The sequence below is a fragment of the Alligator sinensis genome, unplaced genomic scaffold (genome assembly GCF_000455745.1).
Source record: "Alligator sinensis unplaced genomic scaffold, ASM45574v1 scaffold1238_1, whole genome shotgun sequence".
NCBI lineage: Eukaryota > Metazoa > Chordata > Crocodylia > Alligatoridae > Alligator > Alligator sinensis.
This window is the reverse complement of record NW_005842436.1, coordinates 1,025,782-1,045,503: the sequence shown is the minus strand read 5'-3', so window position 1 is coordinate 1,045,503 and position 19,722 is coordinate 1,025,782. Positions and strand designations below refer to the sequence as shown.

Here is a 19,722-nt window from a genome sequence, read left to right as displayed (position 1 = left end):
CTGCTCTGGGGCTCTCTGATCAACTTAAAGCAGGGAGGAGCAGTCTCCCATATTGTGAAGATCTTTCTGGTCCAATACTTTCAACATTCCTCCCCAAAACAATTGGACAGGATGGGGTAGTTCCAGTGGTGCCAGTTTCCAGGACAAACTTTTGTGGGGCAGATGACCAGAAACCTGCACGACATGAGGTGATGTTGCTGCCTGCTTAGGCTGATCTTATAGAGCCCTAATGCAGGGGGAGCATGTGGGGAAGTTTTATCTGGCTGTTCCTACTGTGGCACCCCTGAGGGAGCATTGCAGCACCCTGACTTGAGAACCACTAATATAGATTATCCTCTTTCTGATCCAGGATGAGACCTGTAGGAGTGCAGGCATAGACACATATGGGGATTGGGGACTTAATCACAGGGGTTTGATGAAGGAAACTTGGATTGATTCGGCCATATTTCAAGCTCTTCACAGAACATCCTCTGCACCCATTAGATATGATGATCTGTTCTTTTTCTCATACAGCCGATGTGGAGAAGGTGGAAGAGAGAGCACTTGCTGAGCCCCCTACAGAACCTCCCACAATTAACTTGGATGAGAAAGGTAAGCCAAGGTGCTATCAGACTTTTGTTATCTACCTTCTGGGCAGCACCTTTGTGGATGCAATTTGTTTTGGCAGTCATCCTTTTCTCTAACTTTTCCCTGTGTCTGCAGAGGAAAAGAAAGACGATGACAAGAGGGATATAGTGATGCTGCAGAACGGGGAGATGCTGAAGGACACTGATGAGAGGCACAAGAAGGCAGTGAAGCAGCGCTTTATGTTCAACATAGCAGATGGTGGCTTCACTGGTATGTGACACCAAGTGCAGGTGCAGTTACAGTTACCCTGCTTGTTGCTCCTCTTTGTGAAAAGTGCTTTTGACTTGGCTGTCTCTGTCTCCCTTCTCCAGAGTTGCACTCTTTGTGGCAGAATGAAGAGCGGGCTGCAACTGTTACCAAGAAAACCTATGAGATTTGGCACCGGCGCCACGACTACTGGCTCCTGGCTGGGATCATCAAGTATCCTTTCACTTCACAGAATGCCAACCTCTCACAAGAACCCAAAACATCCCCATGAAGGGGGATCTTACCAAAGGGGGTTGGGATTATAGTTAGTAAGGTGGTCCCATCTCTGTCACCCCCACCAAGATTTCTCCTCCATGAAGAGATCTTATCACCATGGCTAGAATACAGTGGGCAGTACATGTTCTCATTTTGTTTCCCTGTGCCTCTACTCTACCTAACCCCTCAGGATATAATCCTTTGGCATGGGCTGCGTATTCGCTTGTTTTCACTACCTTTTATTTGCCTGAGCTCATCCCATCTCAGTCATGGCTATGCCCGCTGGCAGGACATTCAGAATGATCCACGTTACGCCATCCTCAATGAACCCTTCAAGGGAGAGATGAACAGAGGCAACTTCCTGGAAATCAAGAACAAGTTCCTAGCCAGAAGGTTTAAGGTGAGAGAGCCTTCTACTTGGGGAGTGCCTTGCATCAAGGAATAGCCATCCATAAGGGAGGAGGGCACCAACCTCAGCTAGGACAACTTAGTTTCCTTTTTTATTAAATAAAAAAAAAAAAAAGACATTCAGAGAGAGCACAGGAGTCTACCTCCCTCTGTGTGGCTCTTAACTGTTTATAATGAATAAACTAGTGTGTTGTGTGTCCATTGTGATCTCTGCCAGACTCCAAAATGTAGATTGGGAGCTATGTCATAAGAGGGCTTCTTGGAGGGCAGTTACTTTAACTGTTTTCTCTCAAGGGTTTTCCCAACAAATAAGTGTTTGGCAGGTGCAAGTCTGAGTGAATATCCTTACCACAGTTCCTTTCTGGTGTTGCAGGTCACTTGGGGTATGTTTAGGGATTTGTCTACTTGGGGACACTTGCTGAGGACAAATTCAAGTGGATTAGTTAAACTGCGTTAACTTAATGATGGCACATGCTCCAGAGATTGTAATTTAGTCTGTCTTAATTTATTTCCAAGGTGCACTTACTTTTAAAGAGTATGGTCATCTAGTCAGTTCACAGAAGTGAAAGGGGGCTAACCTACCACAGCTTAGCACAGGGTCCAAGCATGCCACAGGCAGTTAGCATGGCACAGCTGAGGCATGGAAAAGCTCTATACCTCTGTACTCTGTAAACTATTTGCATCTCCGTACCTTAACTCCAAGTGAGTGTGTGTATCCTTTAAACCAAATGCATACTTGTAAGAGATGTTAAACAAAAACAGGTGGCCTGAGGGAAGGGCAATTTGTGTTCAAGAGTCTGTCCAACATCTTCCAACAATATAATTTGGTCCAGTAACAGGGATCTTACCTAGATTATACTACGTTCTTCTCGTGTGTTCCTTGGACCTCGTGGCTACAACAACACTACTGTGACCATTTTAATGAAGTTTAATGAACCTGTGTTAATTTTCTGAAATGCCCATGTGGACAAACTCTAGGATAAGGTGTTTAAAACCAGTTTTCAAACACTCTGGAAATCTAGTCTAGATTTACAATAGTGCTAGTCAATTCAATTCACTTTGGAATCTTATTTCTACTTCCTGTGGCCTTTACATGCCCAAAGAAACTCTGGGGGAATGGTTTTCCAGGCACCCCTCTGCCTGCTAGGAAGGAGCAAAAAGGCCTTGAGCCTTTATTACTGTAGGTTTGGGGGAAAGGAAAGAAATGGCCTTGAAGGTCCAGATTTTGCTTGGTGTGGCATGGGAATAAAAACAGAGTCCCTCTGGAATCTTCATCATGTAAAGCCCCTAAAGCAGGGGTGGGCAAAATGTGGCCTGGGGGCCAGATGCGGCCTGCCAGGCCATTCTATCTGACCTGCGGGGCCCCTAAAAAATTTAGAAAATTAATATTTATCTGCCCTGGCTGTCTGTCATGTGGCCCTCAATGACTTGCCAGAACTCGGGTAAGTGGCCCTCTGCCCAAAACTAATTGCCTGCCCCTGCCCTAAAGGGTCCAGAGATACATTTGCAGAAGATCCTAGAAAGGAATCTCTCAAATTGCCTGTGGTATGGACTCTGGAGTGTTTGTGTAGGCAGTGTCCTGCCACAGTGAGACACTGCTTCTTCTGATTTAGAGACCCCTAGATGCTTCCCTTGTACAAGCAAAAGCTGGGTAATAGAGCTCAAAAACAGAAATCCAATAGCTCAGGTCTGAGAGGGTGGTGGAGATTATCTTGGCAAAGGCCAGCATGGGGGAGCTGTGACCTAGAGCAGCGGTTCTCAACCAGGGGTCCAGGTGGCCGCAAACAGCTTCAGGAGGTCTGTGGGGGCTGCAAATTTGGCACACCCACAGCCTCTGAGGGCATGGGCTACCCCAGCTGACCAGGCTGAGCCCATTGCTGCTGTTGCCAGGTTCTTGAGGAAAACATGGATTTTCTCCTCTTAAAGGAGAATAACATGGGGAAACTGGGTTTCCCCTTGAAGGCTGGCAATGTTCCAGCCTGTAAGGCTCTGCTTGGGGCTAGGGGGAGCTGGAGGATGCTGATAAAGCAGGGGGTGCCTCCCCAATTTTTCTGTGCCCACAACAGACATGGGGCTACAGCCTGGCTGGACCAACCAAGACCCTGTGTGGGAGCTGTGCTGACAGCAGCAGGAGTAATGGACAAGGGGTGGGGGAAGTGGGGAGTCATGCTGCCCTTACCTCCTTACATTACTGGTAGGGAGGTGGGGTGGGGGGTAGCATAGACTGCCTTAGGGCAGCAGCAGTGGCTGGCCTGTCCTCCTCCCCCCCTATCTCCCAGTGTGGGTCAGGAATATGGGGTACCAGCAGGGCCAAGGGGCTGCAGGCTGGGAGTGAAGGTCACCAGCAGGATTGGAGGTGTCAGGGGCTGTGGGTTAGGAGTGGGGCACTGGCAGGGCTGGGAGCTATGGGTCAGGAGTGTGGGGGGGCCTTGAGTCCAAAAAACTTGAGCCACTGACCTAGAGCAGGCTGACTTTTTTGGGAAGTAGTTGAAGGAGTCTTTTTCATGCTTCCTTTTCTTTCAGCTGTTGGAGCAGGCACTAGTAATTGAGGAGCAGCTACGGCGAGCTGCCTATCTAAACATGTCAGAAGACCCTTCACATCCATCTATGGCCCTGAATACGCGGTTTGCTGAGGTAGAGTGTCTGGCAGAGAGCCACCAGCACCTGTCCAAGGAATCTATGGCTGGGAACAAGCCAGCCAATGCGGTGCTTCACAAAGGTGAGGTGGTGTCCTGGAGCTGAAGAAAGGTGGGCGTATCTCAAGCTGCACTCCCTTCTGCCCCTCCCCCAGTAAACATGCACCCCTATTTCTCTTCTAGTTCTGAAGCAGCTGGAGGAGCTTTTGAGTGATATGAAGGCAGATGTAACTCGCCTGCCTGCCACCATCGCCCGCATCCCACCTGTGGCAGTACGCCTCCAGATGTCAGAGCGCAACATCCTCAGTCGACTGGCCAACCGCAGTAGCGAACCCCCTCCACCACCACCTCCCCAGCAGGTAAGTGCCCTCCCCTCCGGGCCAGTAAGGAACTCCATCCCTTTAACCTGGTCAGCTGGAGGGAGTGGGACCGTTGGGGTAGTCCCAGCAGGGTGGGTGCATGCTTATCAATGGGCTTTGTCTCATGCATGTGCTCTCTCACTTCACAGGTGGCCCAGCAGCAGTGACGCCGCAGCCCAGCACTGTTGATCAATCATCCAAGCTGAAGTGACCCCTCTTCTGCCTGACATTCCTGATTGGGTGCTGTTCCCCTCTGTGGATGTTGCTGTACAATCCTCCCGGAGAAGTCTCTTCTCCCTCTGCAGCCAGCCAGCCACAGGAGCAAGGAGTGTGCCTGGCCGAGAGGGGATGTATGATGGACTCTGTACATAGTGACTGGAGGCCACAGCGCCACATCTGTTACACAGAAACCTGGCTGTACTGCTCACTGCCTCGGCCTGGAGTTCCATGTTTTGGTTTTTAATATTATTTTGCGTTTGTTTACTGAGATGAGAGTGCACAGGCGAGACCAAGCAAAAGCCAGGACAGAGACAAAGCTACCTCCATCAAGATCCTTTTTAATACAAAAACTGACCGGACTTGTCCACTAATAAACAGCTAAAAAGACAAAAAGAAAAAAAACTTGATAAAACTGAAATAAAAGTTTCCTTGTATTTTTGTTCTATTGCCTCCAATTAGCTCTGTTGCAGGGTGGGCAAAAGGGCCGGTGATGTTCTTTCTTATAATCCCCATGTTCCCTCAGTCTGTGCTATCTTTGCCTAAGAAGAAACCTGACTGGCCTAGTTTTTCTACTGCCTTCACTGCTTCTCTCATCCTCATAGCAGGGTACTTTTATGACTTGGAATTACCTGCTGCTGCTCTAAGCATTTGGGGATCGTTTCCAGGGGTAGTGAGCCTGTACCATCTCTGTTTCTCTCCAAGCCATGAGCTGGCCAGGTCATGAATAAGCATCCAGTGTCTTCAGTCTTAACTGCAGGCTGGGTGCCCTTGTGTACCATCTTGCTGAGATGCTCCTGGGCGAAGAGTTGAGCAGTGCCCTTGCCTTGTTGCCAAGGCATGCCAATACTGTTCATGAGGGGAGGATGTAGAGAGAGCTGAAGCTTACAGCTTTTAGCTTTCCCTTGTGTAGGCAGCGGCTCTTCCTAGTTAGCCTTGCTGGAGCGGTCTACTCTCCTTACCAGTACCTGGCTCGTGAGGGCTCCTCTCTTGCTGCCCTTGGGGTGGCAGCATGCTGGGCTGGACCACAGCACTACTGTAGAGGCTCGGAGGTGGCTTAGGTCCCCTCAAGTAGCTGCTAGCAGGAGGAGTTCGACTTCTGCCTCCCTCCCCCTGCCCCTCACACTCCGCCCTCCTCATACCTTGGCAAGCGCCGAGCCGCCCGGCCCCACCAGTTGCTGCTAGGCGGCCGTGGAACCCTTTCAGTTGGCCCCGGGTGTCCCGGGGCAGCTCCGCGCATCGTGCCTCGAAGCCCGCGGCCTCAGTCACTTCTCTGTGATCGGACTTCAGTCGGGGGTGCTGCCTGCTGCAGTAACGTCATCTCCGGGGCGGGGCGCAGGAGGTTACTCACCTGCAACGAGTCACTTATGCTGCCGTAGGCGGGGCGGGAAGCTTCGCGTTTTCTCTGCCCTGATTGGGCGCTGGGAGGAAGCCTGACCAATCAGAGGGGAAAGGAAGAAGGCAAGAGCTTGGCCAATCAGAGGGTGAAGCATTAGCTGAGCCATTCTGAGTTTGCGTAGAGTAAGGGACGTAGCTGGGAGGTCTCCACGTGTGGCTGTTGGTGAGTGTGGGGCCCGGCCCGGCCCGGCTCGGCTGGTGGGGCGGCGACTGGGTTCCCCCTGCGGCGGGGCGGGGCGGCCAGTAGGAGGTTCAGAGCTCCGAGATCCCAGAGCGGGCTTCGGCCACCCTGCTTTCGGGGTGCCCTGGCTCACTGCTTTACCTGCTTGGGAGTTGCTGTCCTAGAGCAGGGGAGGGTGGCTATTGGACCGGAGGTCCCTTAAAGAGTTTCCCCTGAGCTGTTGTAGGCCAGGGGTGCTGACCTGGCAAGAGGTGGGGAGGGTAGTCGGTCTTCTGCAGCCCCAGGCTGTTGTGTGCACGCACTCACTCACTCCATGGAGACTGCCCCAGGACACCGCAGGTAGTGAGCACTCAGCTGGGCAGATGGGATGGGGCCGTGGGTGTGCAGGGAGTGGTATCCAGGAGCATGATGGGCTGGGGCTAGGATCTAGGGTGGAACCAGGATCTGTTCCCTGTGGTGGATGCTGGTTCCACAGGCAGAGACATGCAGGGGAAGATTGCAACCGTGTCTCAGGCCCCTGCCCTCATCCTACTCCAGACTCTGCTCCCCGCCTGCAGCTGCATCCCATCTTTCCTGGCCAAGTGCATTGTCCCTGTAGAGGTCCTGAGCCAGTCTCCATGGAGACTCCACTCTGTACAGCACCCCCATCAGTGGGTGTGGAGTGGAGTGGACTGGTCAGAGCAGGTGGGGAGAGTGAGCTGCCACCACAGGGGCTACCAGGAAGTCCAGTCCAGCCACACACACCACAGCCCAGACTGCCCCCCACGCCTGAGCCAGGTAGGGCAGAGGGACCTGCCACGGGCTGGATAAACTCCCTTGGCGGGCTGGATCTTGCCTCCCCCTGTCCTAGAGCCAGGATAGAGGTGGGCAGAGTATGTTACCCACAGAATGGCTGGAGACCTCATGAGGAGGTTGAGAGCTGCCTAACACTGAGTACCTATGGACATGTTACTTTATTCTACTTTGCCTTATTCCACAGAGGAGCAGCAGCACAATGGGGCGCAAACTTGATCCAACACGGAAGGAGAAACGTGGCCCAGGACGCAAAGCCCGTAAACAGAAGGGGGCAGAAGTAGAGTTAGCCAAATTCCTCCCACTTGGTAAGCCCAGCTGTTTTGACATCCCTGTCCACCCATCTGAAGTGGAACGCGAACGTATTGTTTGGCCTTTTTCCATTACTAGAGTCTTAATTTGTTTGTTTTGTTTTTTTTCTAGCAAATAATAACGTTAAGAAAAAATTATCCAGTCATGGGCGAAAGAGGTGAGTGCACAGGCCAGTAAGTCTCTTCCCCAGAAGAGACTAAAACCTTTGTGATTTCCAGGGTACCAATCCAAGTCTGGAAGCCCCACGCCAGACTGAGATGAAGGGTCAGAGGAATATGTTGGGAGCTCCGGTAGAAAGGAGTCTATCTGCTTAATTAATGTGGTCTTCTTTTTCCGCTGTCACTTCAGAGCTGCAAAGAGACGAACAGGGCCAGGAAAACTTCAAACTGAGACGAATCTGCTTCTGGTGAAGAAGGCAGGAGGTGAGGAAGGAGTGATTGGGATGAAGGGAAAAGTGACTTGAATAACTTGGATCTTCTCCACAAAGGGTTGGATGTGTTCTGACATCCTTGATTGCAATGTTTCTTGGTGTGTTTTATTGGGCATCTTCCTTCCTTCAATCCTCAGCTCCGAGGGAGAGGGCAGAGAGTCTAGTAGAGCTTGGGGATTCTACTTTCCTTGCTGAATTTTGTCAGGTATTCTGCCTGAGGTAGCTGGAAAAGCTTTGAAGGTGCACAGTGGGGTGCCAGACAACACTGTGCACTACTCATGGATATATAGCCCTTGTGACTGGGGAAAATAAGGCAATTCACTTATGCCAAACTACGCCAGTCCAGTTTCTTCTTGGGCGAAGATGGCACAGGCTGAGGGATCACAGGGATTATGGGAAAGAGCATCACTGGCCCTTTCTCCCCTGCCATTCTCTTTCCCCCACCCTGCAACAGAGTTAATTGTGGAGGCAACAGAACAAAAATACAAGGAAACTTCTATTTCAGTTTTATCAAGTGTTTTTGTCTTTTTAACTGTTTATTAGCACACAAGTCCAGTCAGTTTTTGCATTAAAAAAGGATTTTGATGGAGGTAGCTTTGTCTCTGTCTTGGCTTTTACTTGGTCTCACCTGTGCACTCTCGTCTCAGTAAACAAATGCAAAATAATATATAAACAGTGTTTGTTAAGTACACTGCTGTCAGTGCCATGGTATTGGCATCCCCAGAACTGACCAGCTTCTTTTGTTTTTTGGGGCTTATAATAGTCAGTTTTGGGACAGCAATTAGAAGGTTTAAAAATGAGGGGAGATCAATGCAGTGAGGCTAATGAACCCCTGTTCTCAATGCTTCTAATAATAGCCCTTAAACAGTTGCTTCCCCTTTACTGTTTTTGGGCCAGTTAGAGTATGATTAGTTACAAAGTAGACAGTGATTCTGAAAGATGCCATGTCACGCATGTATGTAACTGATATGCAGATAGCCAGTGTTTGTTACATGAACATTAGGCAATGATACTGCATTGGTAATGTGTTCTGCAATTAATATGAATTGTGCACTTACCTGGACAATACAAGTCAAGTACATTGCATAATAAGGTTTTCTTGTTTTGGGGGTTTTTTAATTTAAAAAAAAATCCATTCCCTTCATGGAGATGACATCTCAACCCTGTCTATGCTATTATGGGCAGCTGCAATAGCTGGAATTTAAATGTACACTTAGCATTGTGTTGAGAAGTCTGTTATCTTGTCAACTTAACCTTGAATCAAATTTAATTTGATAAAACTGACCCTTGAAAATTCATCTTGGTTAGCCCTTGGTATTGTGAGCATGTTGCTTCAGTGCTGGCTCTCTATACAACACAGCCTCAAATTGGCAATTTTTGGTGATTTTAATTTCATGGTGTTTAATGTCCAGTATCATTCAGCTGATACAAATGGAATAGGTTTTGGAAACTAGCTCTGCAGGTTGGAGAGGGAAATTCTTGCTAGATCCAAGAATCAGTTAATGAGGAGGACTTAGAACTTGCATTTATGTTAGTGGGTCATGGTATGTACCTAAATTACAGAACCTTCTGGGTAGGCTACTGATAAGAGGCAGGAACAGGTCTACAGCCCAACCTTTTATTAGCTTGCATCTTAAAACATGAGAACAAACATTTATCCCAAAGTCTATCTGGCTGAATCACAACAGCACAGCATAGATTGTCACCTATACTGCCTGGGGAGACTCAGGAGGAGGGTGGCACATAGATTGGCAGCAGGTCTTCTGGAATTTGCAGAGTTCTCCAAATTTCCCTCCAACCTATGGAGAATTTCAATCCCCAGTCTCTTCCCTGTCTCTCCTGCTAGTTTTTCCTCTATTATTGTCTTCTTACCTGTCTATCACTCTAGTTGTTAAGCAACCAGCTCTGTCCGCATAACCTGGACCAGGTATGGGAGGAGGGGGTAGTCTTCCTGTCTATTTGGGGTCAAGGCCAGTAGCCCCTTTCACTCCACCAGGTAGTGATGATGCCATTGGTGATGCATAGGGGGTGCACGCTGGGTGCACCCCCTACAAAAAGGCACCGCTGACACCGTTGGTGGCACCTGGGGGCAGTCGCTGCTCCCCTTTCCCCCCCATGCTGCTGGTGGTGTCTGCAGATGGTTGCTGACCCCTGGTTGGTGCTTGCTGCCTCCCCTCCTCTCCCCTGCTGCCACCACCACTGGGAGCTCCCCACTTAACACTGCCACCAGTGTTGCCATCCTTCCCACCCCCACTGGGGGCATGCATTGTTCATGGATGATGCTTTTCCAGTTGGTTGGCTAGCAACCAACAACTGCTGCCCTTCATTGAGCCCCCAAAGGTGATGTCAAAAGGTCTATATAAACTGACTGCCCAGGAGGTTGGGCAGAGCATCCATGGATGAAGACTTACAGGAGCTGAAACATCTGCAGCTCTCTCTTTCAAGATGCTGAAGTGAGTAGACTGCTGAAACCTCTTTAGATATAGCTTGCTGTAAAGTAGATGTGATCAAAGGCTACCTAGCCACTGTTTGCCCTAAGGTTATTCTTTAATACTTCTCTGTCCTGCAACTTTCTCCAAGCCTTCCATCTGTAACCAATAAAGTTCTTCACTGTACCAAGTGTGGTGGACTTGTTGGGAGAAGCATGGCTTTGTGCCCCTTGGTTCGGCTGACTAAGAAAGCTGCTTTTTGTGCTTCAGGCTAGAGGAAGCACCCCAAGCTTTTGCAGTGGGTCAAGCGGGTGCTTGACAGGTCTATTACACCTGTGTACTTCAAGAGGCACGTTGCCACTAACGGACCAAGACTCTTGAGTGGTGCCAGTGTTACCCCCAGGCTTGTGGGTGTGCTCCAGGAAGGGGGTTGGCCGGATGCAAGGTGCCCCAAGGAGGCACTCAGAGCCTGGAAGGTGAACAGGTGCAGTGAAGTGGGTGGCTTAGCACAGGAGCACCCCCTACTGGCCTGCCACACAGCCTATACCCAATATTTATAGATGGCTGGTTTTAATATTCTAATAAATGACCTCTGATTGGTTCTATTGAAATTTCTTTGTTTCACTGAAACTTTTGGAACTGGATTAAACCAGAATTTTTGTGGACTTGGAAGGTGTCAATTATTTGGGATTTATATTCTTGAGGAAGAAGGAGGGTTTCTTGTCTCCTTTTCTTCCCCACTGTAGAATGCTGTTTCTGTTTCTTCTTTACCTTACTTTATCTCTGACAGGCTGTTTTTTATCTAAGCATTTTAACAAAAATATATCTATTATAGCAAAATAACTTCTAATACATTTGGTTACACCAATTGCTACTATTACTACTTCAAGATAAAGCTATGATATAACATATATGGGTTACTTAATGTATGTTGTGTTTTGTGTCCTTTATTTGCTGACTAAGTTAATTGTCACGTCTGCAAAGCTTCACACTGGTTACTCAGAAACAGGCTTTGGGCCTTCTGCTTAGCACTTCTGCAGCTTGGCCTATACCCCTTGAAAATGGTCAAGGCTGAAACCAACAGGCATCGGTCACAAGCTGGCGGAGGGGAGGTTTAAGTTGGACATCAGGAGGTGCTACTTCACGGTCAGGGTGGCTAGGGTCTGGAACCAGCTTCCAAGTGAGGTGGTGCAGGCTCCCACCCTGGGGGGGTTTAAGAGGAGGTTAGATGACCATCTTGCTGGGGTCTTTTGCCCCCCATTACTCTTTCCTGCCATGGCAGGGGGTCGGACTAGATGATCTGCCCAGGTCCCTTCCAACCCTAGAAACTATGAAATGCAGTCTGACTCAGAGCTGGCAACAGTAGCAAATCTCACCATTTGCTATTGCAAGTGTAAAGACTCATGTTTTTGATTTGCCTTCGCTAGTAAAAACAGGGTGACTCAAACTTTTTTTGGTTTTTTGTTTGTTTGTTTTTAAAAAGCCTCTATGAGAGAGATGAGGGCCATCACTGAGCTGCTTGTGAAAGACATTCTAATGTGACAGTGGAGGGACTGCAGCATGAGAATCATTCAGAAACACCTGAGAAGCATCGGTACAGATAAATATAGCTGTAAAATAAATAAGTGTTTTTAATTCTTTTGTGTTTTCTGGGATGGGGCAGGGTCATATCCACATTTTACAGAGGAAACCAAATGACAGAGAAGCTGCCTGCCCGCACAGCTGCAGTTTGGAATTAGAATGCATTCCATCCCATTCTGTACTGAATGATACAATTGGTTTTGAACCTGTTTACTGATCATCAGTTGTCTTCTGCCCACAGCTGCTGAGCAGCCATCACCACAGAAGAGGAAAGACCCCACAGGGTTAAAGGAAAAAGCTTTCCATCACCACCATCAGCCTGGCTTCAGCGATGATAATTCAGGATGGCTGACTCCTGTGACTAAGCATGCAAAGTTTGAGGAGAAAGATGATGAGCATAAGGAGCTCAGTGACAGCGAGGGGGATGAGGACTCCTGGGAGAATGAGGAGGACAATGGGAGCAATGAGGAGATAGTAGATGATTATGGTGCCTCATCCTCTGAGGAACAGGAGGTAGGAGCCTCTGACCTATGTGGCACAATGAGTAGATGGACGTCCCCAGTAGGGAGTGGTGTGGGATTTGTGCCCAATGGAGATGGAAGTGGTTGTGGGGCTTACAAAGGGTGAGACATCATCCCCTTGGGAGAGAAACCTCAAGAGTAGAGAGTGTTCATGACAGTACTTTCTCCTGCCTTTACCTGCTGGTCTGTGCACCCACCTGAATGGAGTGAGTGTTATGGGAATGGCAGGGACTGGGCACATGGGTTCTCATTAATTTCCCCTCTCTCTCCATGTTCAGCTGTTGCCCATTGAACAAGCTGCCCGAAAGGACAAGTCTGACAGGTGAGAATTCAAGCTGCTCGAAGCCAGTGGAGGGTCTCCTGGATTGTGGCAATAGGGGAGTTGGTGGTGGCCATCTACTCACGCTACTTCACTAGGGCTGCGAGCTGTGAAGCTTCCTGAGTTCGCCTTGCTTTTGCACGTGAACACTTTCCCCTTTTTTTCAGCGAGGATGACAGTGAAGATGAAAAGCAGGGAAGCAGACCAAGCTTGGGACAGAAGGAAGAGGAGGACACGGACCTGCAGCTCAATGTGGATATAGATGAGGAGTTCGTGTTGCCCAGCAGTGAGGAGATTCAGAAAGAGAATATCCTTCCTTCTACTATGTTTGTGGCTTGTGAGCCACCTGCATCTAGCAAAAGCATACACTCTCAGACCTGCATGTTGTGAAGTATGGGCGTTATGCTCTTGGTTTACTGTTCCTGAGAAACTACAGTAACGTACAACAGAAACCCAAAACACTTCTGCCTGGGTTGGGTCATGCTTCAGCTTAATGGAGCAGGAGCATTTGTGTCACCATATATGAAAGCAGTTGTGTGTTAGACAGCTGAAACCCTCAGAATCCTAGTCCTCCCTAATCTTTGACATATTGGATGACTGTCATCATGAGGGTGGGTGCGTGGGTGTGTCTGTCCATCAAGTTTTTTTTCTTTTAGATTAAATAAACCCATCTCCCTAATCCTTTCCTCACAAGTCATGTTTTCGCAATCTCTTACTATTCCCATCATTCTCACTGGGATTCTCCAGCTAGCCTGCATCTTCATTAAAGCGTGAGATCCAGAGCTTGATGGAGATGCCCCAGCTGAGACTTCCTCAGCGCAGGTGCTCTGTGGTGCATGGCAGGAGTTGAGCAGTAAAGCTCATATGTAATCAGTGCTCAGGCCTTTGCTCTTATTCCTTGACTTTTCTCACCTGTTGGGCCACCTGATCTGCATGTCATTCATCAACGCATCAAGGACAACATGGAAGTGCTGAAGGACTTCCGGAACAAGCGGGAAGAGGGGCGTGCACGGCAAGAATACCTTGTGCTCCTTCGCCGGGACCTTGTTGCTTACTACTCCTACAGTGATTTTTTGCTTGAGAAGTTCATGGAGATCTTCCCCCTCCCTGAGGTATTGTGCTTTTCCCCTGCCCCTGCCTTGCTAGACCTGGTTATGGGTCTGGATTTGTCCAGCCTTCCTCCAGACTGACCAGTACTCACCCATTTGCCTCCCCTCTTCCCTGGGTATGGGGATGTCCTGTTGTCTTTCTCACTCGTTTTCTTCCTTCCCTTGCCTAGCTGGTCAACTTCTTGGAAGCCAACGAGGTTCCTCGCCCCATGACCATTCGGACCAACACCCTAAAGACACGGCGACGGGACCTGGCACAGGTAAGTGAAGCTCTATGGCTCTTCAGCCCCTACCCTCTCCCCATTGTGAAGCTGAGGTCTCACTGTTTTTCTTGTCCTTCAGGCTTTGATCAATCGTGGAGTGAATCTCGACCCCCTGGGGAAGTGGTCGAAAACTGGGCTTGTTATCTACGACTCCTCCGTGCCCATTGGTGAGAAACTTTCCCTTCTGTCCCAGGGCTGAGCTAGCGGACTAGGAACGCCTCAGTTTCTCATAGCTCTATTATCTTGCCCCCTAGGTGCCACCCCAGAGTACCTGGCTGGACACTATATGCTGCAGGGAGCTTCTAGCCTCCTCCCCATCATGGCTTTGGCTCCTCAGGAGAATGAGCGCATTCTGGACATGTGCTGTGCCCCTGGAGGCAAGACTAGCTACATAGGTACTGGATTGGAGAGAGGGGTAGCTGGGTATGGGCATGGGGGCCAGGGTGGTGAAGCTCAGGAGGAAGGTGGGGGGGTCCCTTTTGGGACTTCTTGCAGGGAAGGATATTGGGGAAGCAGGCAAGGGAGTTATGGGGGGAAGGGGGCGAGGAATTCTGGTCCATGGCAATGGAGGGTGTTGCAGATGTTCTGGGTCCTGATGTGACACCTGCCCTCTGGCAGCTCAGCTGATGAAGAACACGGGTGTGATCTTGGCCAATGACAGCAGTGCCGAGCGACTGCGCAGCGTGGTGGGGAACCTGCACCGCCTGGGCGTCACCAACACTGTTGTGAGCAACTGTGACGGGCGACAGTTCCCCAAGGTAGGACAATGGCACAGCAAGCTCCTGTACATCATGTCAGTTGCAAGGCTTCTGTGGATTCTCCTTGGCTGGGCCATGTCCTACCACACGTTCACTACAGTCTGTATGGGGCCAAGCTGTAAGAAAGACATACGCATGGGCTGGGGGACCAGGCAGCATGGAATGGCTCTGTCTGTCCTGTCCGGGCGCCATATTGCTCTAGCTCAGCTTCACATGGACGGGGCTTATCAGAATGTCTAATTCTGCCCTTAGGTGCTGGGAGGGTTTGATCGAGTCTTGCTTGATGCCCCTTGCAGTGGCACAGGTGTGATCTCAAAGGACCCTGCTGTCAAAACCAATAAGGTAAGTAACCTTCCCTGCTCTTTGCTGAGGGGTCCTCTTTAGCTGTGCTACTGCCCCATGTCACCAAACCTGTGGCTTCTCATCGCTGCTGGTAGCTAAAATCAGCAGGAGGTGGTGGCAAGGGTAAGGGGCACAGAGTGGGGAGGGCTGGGATGATTTAGTTCACTTATGTGGCTACAGACTCAGGCAGATGTAGGTTAGATTGTAAGCCCTGCTGCACACTCTAATAGCAGCAGCTGCTCCCCCTACCCTCTTACATAGACTAAGTGCATGTTTGACCATATCTTGAGAGAGACTTTTGCCTACTGGCTCATTGAAGGGGAGTGGTTCTGGATTGTTTTGTCCTTACATCAAGATGCTTGGAACAGAGAAATAAATTTTAAGGAATGATTCCTTCCTTTTGCGTTCCCACCGTGTACACGCGCGCATCCCTTTCCTTCCTCTCCCCTTGTTGAATCAGGGGAGGGGATGGAGCCTGAGAAACTAATCCAGGTCCCATTGCTTCCTCCCATGTGCTTCTCTCTCTCTTTTTATCATGGGTCCATTTGCAGCAGAGAGCAGGGTGAGCTCTGCATCTTTCACATTCTAACCCATCTGTCTCCCTCAGGATGAGAAGGATATCTTGCGCTGTGCTCACCTGCAGAAGGAGTTGATCCTCAGTGCTATTGATTCAGTCAATGCTGCCTCAGAGACGGGGGGCTACATTGTGTACTGCACCTGCTCCATCATGGTAAGTGCCCTTGGGGCTCCAGGTGACTGGCCTCAACACCAAGGGAGGACTTAAGAATTGGTCAGTCAGTGTCAAACTTCGATGTCGGTCTCTGGCAGGTGGAAGAGAATGAGTGGGTAGTGGATTACGCCCTGAAGAAACGCAATGTTCGTCTGGTACCCACGGGCTTGGACTTTGGCCAGGAAGGATTTAGCAGGTGTGTGATGTGTCAGGCCTCTGATTTGGCAGCTCTCACTCTCACTTCCCTCACTAGGGAGGAAATTTTCATATTTTCTTCTTTATCTTCCCTCTCTCTACCCCAGATTCAAGGATCGTCGCTTCCACCCATCCCTCAAATCTACACGGCGTTTCTACCCCCACACCCACAACATGGATGGGTTCTTTATTGCCAAGCTCAAGAAATTCTCCAATGCCATCCCCAAAGTGCAGAAAGGTAACTGAATTACAGAGCTCTGCCCTGCTCACTTACTGAACTGGCTGGGATGAGAGTAGCAGAGAGCTCCCAACGAAACAATGCTGATGCTAGCTGCAGTATATCCTGCCATCTTAATGGAATTGTGGAAAAATTGGGCTGGAAGAGCTATCGGGAAGTCACCTAGTCCGGCCTCTGTTTAAGGCAGGGTCATCCCTGACTAAACTATCCCAGCGGATTAATCCATCTGAATTGCACTTAAATTTCCAATAGCAAAAATTCCACTCCCCTTCCAGGCAGTCTTTCCCAGTGTGTTCCTACTTTGAATTGGAAAAGCTGTGATTTTCAACTGCTTCTTGTTTCAGCCCGTTACTTTCCATCTGGTCCCTGATGGACACAGCAAACAATCAGTTACTATCCTCTTCTATAATAACCCTTTTTGTATGCAAAGATCTATCAAATTGCCTCTCAGTCTTCTCTTCTGATTTAAATAACTCTAGTCCTTCCAACCATTTCTTGTAAATCATGGTTCCCAGATCTCTCATCACTTCGGTGGTTTCTTGCTGAACTGTTTCTAATTTGTCTTAATCTTTCTCGAAGTGTGGTGCCTGGAACTGGCAGGTGAGGCCTCATATGCTGATAATTGGAAGGATCAGCAGAAGTGATTTAAAGAAGTAATGGAAGTGATGCATCCCAGTGTGCTGTTAACTTTTTTTTGATCTAACATGTAACATTCAGCTTGTCTACCACAAACCCGTTTTAAGTGCAGAATTTCATCTTATTAATTCAGACCTATTTCCAGTTTGTCAGGGTTGTTTGGAATCCTAATCCTGTTCTCTGTAGTGTCTGCTACCCCATTTAACTTGGTCTCAGCTACAGATTTACTATGAAGTGTGCATTCAGTTCTGTTCTCCAAGTCATTTAATGAAAATGAGCAGTACCAGACCCAGGGCAGAGCCCTTTGGATACTTCTTGATGCTTCCTCTCAGTTAGACATTGACACATTTGTCTTAGAGCATAATCATCCAATTAGTTTTGAGCTCATCTTACCATAGTTTAGTGTTGGAAGCCTTGCCTGAGTGAAATTGTGGATGGGGTTGAACAGTGGTTATGATACAAAGTCTGTCACCTTAGCATATAGTGGAATTTGGTTAGTTCAGCATGGCTTGGACCTTGTACACACATTCATTTTCTCTTGGGAGAGTTGCTGGTCTACCAGGAGAAACCATGAGTGGTACACCATGTTCAGGCTTTTTCTCCCAGAGTAAAAATGGCCACTCCAGGGGAAACATAGCCTGGAAGTAACCAGGGTTAAATTGCTCCCAGGGGAGTCTCCTGGGAGACCAAATGTCTATACATGCTGTGGCTTCTCTCAGAAGAGAATATAGTTCTCTAGCAAACCCACTCCCAACCAGTCCGGGAGAGGCAGTGTGTTGCTCCCTGGACTGTGGTGCTCCAGTAGTGGCACCCCACGTTGTGTTGCAGGGAAACAGGCTGACCAGGGGCAGCCTTGGTCAGCCAATCAGGGCTGCTCTATGTCCTGCTGCTATCTGTTCCCATGCAGACTAAGGAAGCCTGCAGAGCACATTGAGATATGTGCACAGGGTCCCCCCTTCCATGTCTGCATAGTGTCAGCACTGCATGCTCTCCACTCTTCAGGGCCTCCAGCATTCAAATATCTGTACAAGTGGATCTGGGTAAGGGGAGTTTCTCTACTAGGAGAACAAACCTGGGAGAATTCTTCCAGATAATTAGTATGTATGTACACCTTTCTCTTGAATGGATGCGTTTCTCTTGACAGAGCCAGGTTTGCAGTTCCTTATTACCTTTAAGTGCTTAGAAATAGGTTCTCTGGCAGGCTTCAGTGTTTTTCTAGGTATCAAAGGGAATTAGAGTAGCCAGTCTAAGTCTTCCTTCCCCTTTTTTTTTCCAGTTATCTATGAATTTACACACACAACAGCCAGTAGTTCTGCAATTACCTCAGCCAGTTGCTTGAGTACTCCTGGATAAGTCTCATGAGGTGTTTTGACTGTTTTCTGCTTGTAGATGAGGAACCTGCCATAGAACCTGCGAGCCAGGAGCCTGCTCCCAAGCCAACTTCAGAGCCGCAGCCTAAACGGAGAAAGCTTGAGGGATCAAAAGTTGCTACGGGAAAGAAGATGCAACGACCTGCCTCAAAGGGAAGCTCCTTACAGAAGCAGGGCAGAGCCTCAAAGGCTGTCCGGCCCTCCCCCCGGACACTGGGAACTCGGCCAAATTCTAGGAAGAAGCACAAAATGCATCAGAGTGGACAGTGATAAGGTGCCTTACTGAACATCAGTACTAGGTTTGCTTAGACTAGGAGGTGGAATGCTCACCTTGGAGGGGAAAGGTCAGGCGCTGCCCTGCTTCTACCCACATTGGGTGCTTTTTCCATGTTGTGTGGGTCTGGAATAATTGTTGTCACTGTTTAAGGAGCTGGGGCAATGTGCTGTCTCTTTGTTGTGATCTGCTCTTCTGCCTATACTTCTCTGGGCATCTGGAATGGTCATTCCTGCCTCATTAAAGATTTTATATTTTGTGGAAGTATACAGTAGCAAAGTACATGCACTTTCATATGTGAAGAGAAACCATATTCATTTTGAATCAGAGGCTCGGAGTGAGCAGGTGACTCTGCTTAGTGGTTAAAAGCTTTTTGTGGAGGGACAGGAGAGGGCCAGGGCAGCAGGAGTCCTGTGTCCAGGCCCTGCTCTAGTGGCTGCTCAGAAACATTATAGAAGGTGTATGTTAGATCAAGGTCTGGGATCTAAGTTTCCTCTTTGGGATGGCCTGGGCCCTGAGGCTGAATTAACTCCATATTTCTGAACTAATGGATGCAAACTAGAACCAATATAAACAGAAATGACCAAGAACACCCCCCGCCCTTATAACCAGGAGGTGAGGATAGTGCTGAGAGATGTGTACTCTAGTTTTCTTCTGGCAGAAGTATTTAAATCCAGCTCTTGCACATGATTGTGGAGGTACTCCTAACAAACGGGCTGTTGATTGGTGACGTGCTGCGGCTGCCTCCAGGAGCTCCCCATTTGCTTCCGCCACGCTCCCACCCCCCAACAGTGCTGCTGCTGCTGCCTATAGGAGCTTGCCATGCTACACCAGCCTCCAGGGGCATTCATGTGCTGGGGAAAAGCACCTTATTCCTGGAGAGGTTTCAGGGTCACAAGAGTCTCCTCTCTGCTTCTGAAACTTGGGCACTGCTCCTTGACGCAGCTGGTGAACGTTGCTGTGAGGAAGGCTGACCAGAACCATTAACAAATGAGAGAGTGGAAATATACACCCTAATTTCAACATACAGCTGTGCAAAATCTTTCCTCTGGGATTGATGTGGCCACTTTGGCCAAGGCTTGAAGGAGTTTACCAAGGGAAGCCTGAGACATTAGGCCCATGAAGATGGATGGGGA

General features: G+C 49.0%; 2 protein-coding genes across 2 annotated transcripts in view; both read left to right on the top strand.

The window, feature by feature from the left end:
• The window catches only part of CHD4 (chromodomain helicase DNA binding protein 4), a 24,256-nt gene extending 19,103 nt beyond the window's left edge, over nucleotides 1-5,153 (top strand). Inside the window, exons 34-40 of the mRNA XM_025211882.1 lie at nucleotides 514-591; nucleotides 703-837; nucleotides 939-1,047; nucleotides 1,357-1,489; nucleotides 4,021-4,216; nucleotides 4,317-4,492; nucleotides 4,642-5,153. Coding sequence (XP_025067667.1) covers nucleotides 514-591; nucleotides 703-837; nucleotides 939-1,047; nucleotides 1,357-1,489; nucleotides 4,021-4,216; nucleotides 4,317-4,492; nucleotides 4,642-4,659 — 845 coding nt within the window. The 3' untranslated portion in view covers nucleotides 4,660-5,153. The remainder of the gene's footprint in view (nucleotides 1-513; nucleotides 592-702; nucleotides 838-938; nucleotides 1,048-1,356; nucleotides 1,490-4,020; nucleotides 4,217-4,316; nucleotides 4,493-4,641) is intronic.
• A 1,014-nt stretch (nucleotides 5,154-6,167) lies between these two features.
• NOP2 (NOP2 nucleolar protein) lies at nucleotides 6,168-18,586 on the top strand. The gene is made up of 17 exons (XM_006030300.2): nucleotides 6,168-6,269; nucleotides 7,267-7,387; nucleotides 7,503-7,548; nucleotides 7,740-7,813; nucleotides 12,073-12,344; nucleotides 12,631-12,674; nucleotides 12,839-12,978; nucleotides 13,584-13,783; nucleotides 13,951-14,040; nucleotides 14,123-14,210; nucleotides 14,298-14,438; nucleotides 14,662-14,801; nucleotides 15,054-15,143; nucleotides 15,751-15,873; nucleotides 15,972-16,069; nucleotides 16,176-16,306; nucleotides 18,332-18,586. Exons 2-17 carry the CDS (start codon nucleotides 7,282-7,284, stop codon nucleotides 18,580-18,582), a joined length of 2,034 nt encoding a protein of 677 aa, XP_006030362.1. The 5' UTR covers nucleotides 6,168-6,269; nucleotides 7,267-7,281; the 3' UTR covers nucleotides 18,583-18,586.
• The last annotated feature ends 1,136 nt before the right edge of the window (nucleotides 18,587-19,722 follow it).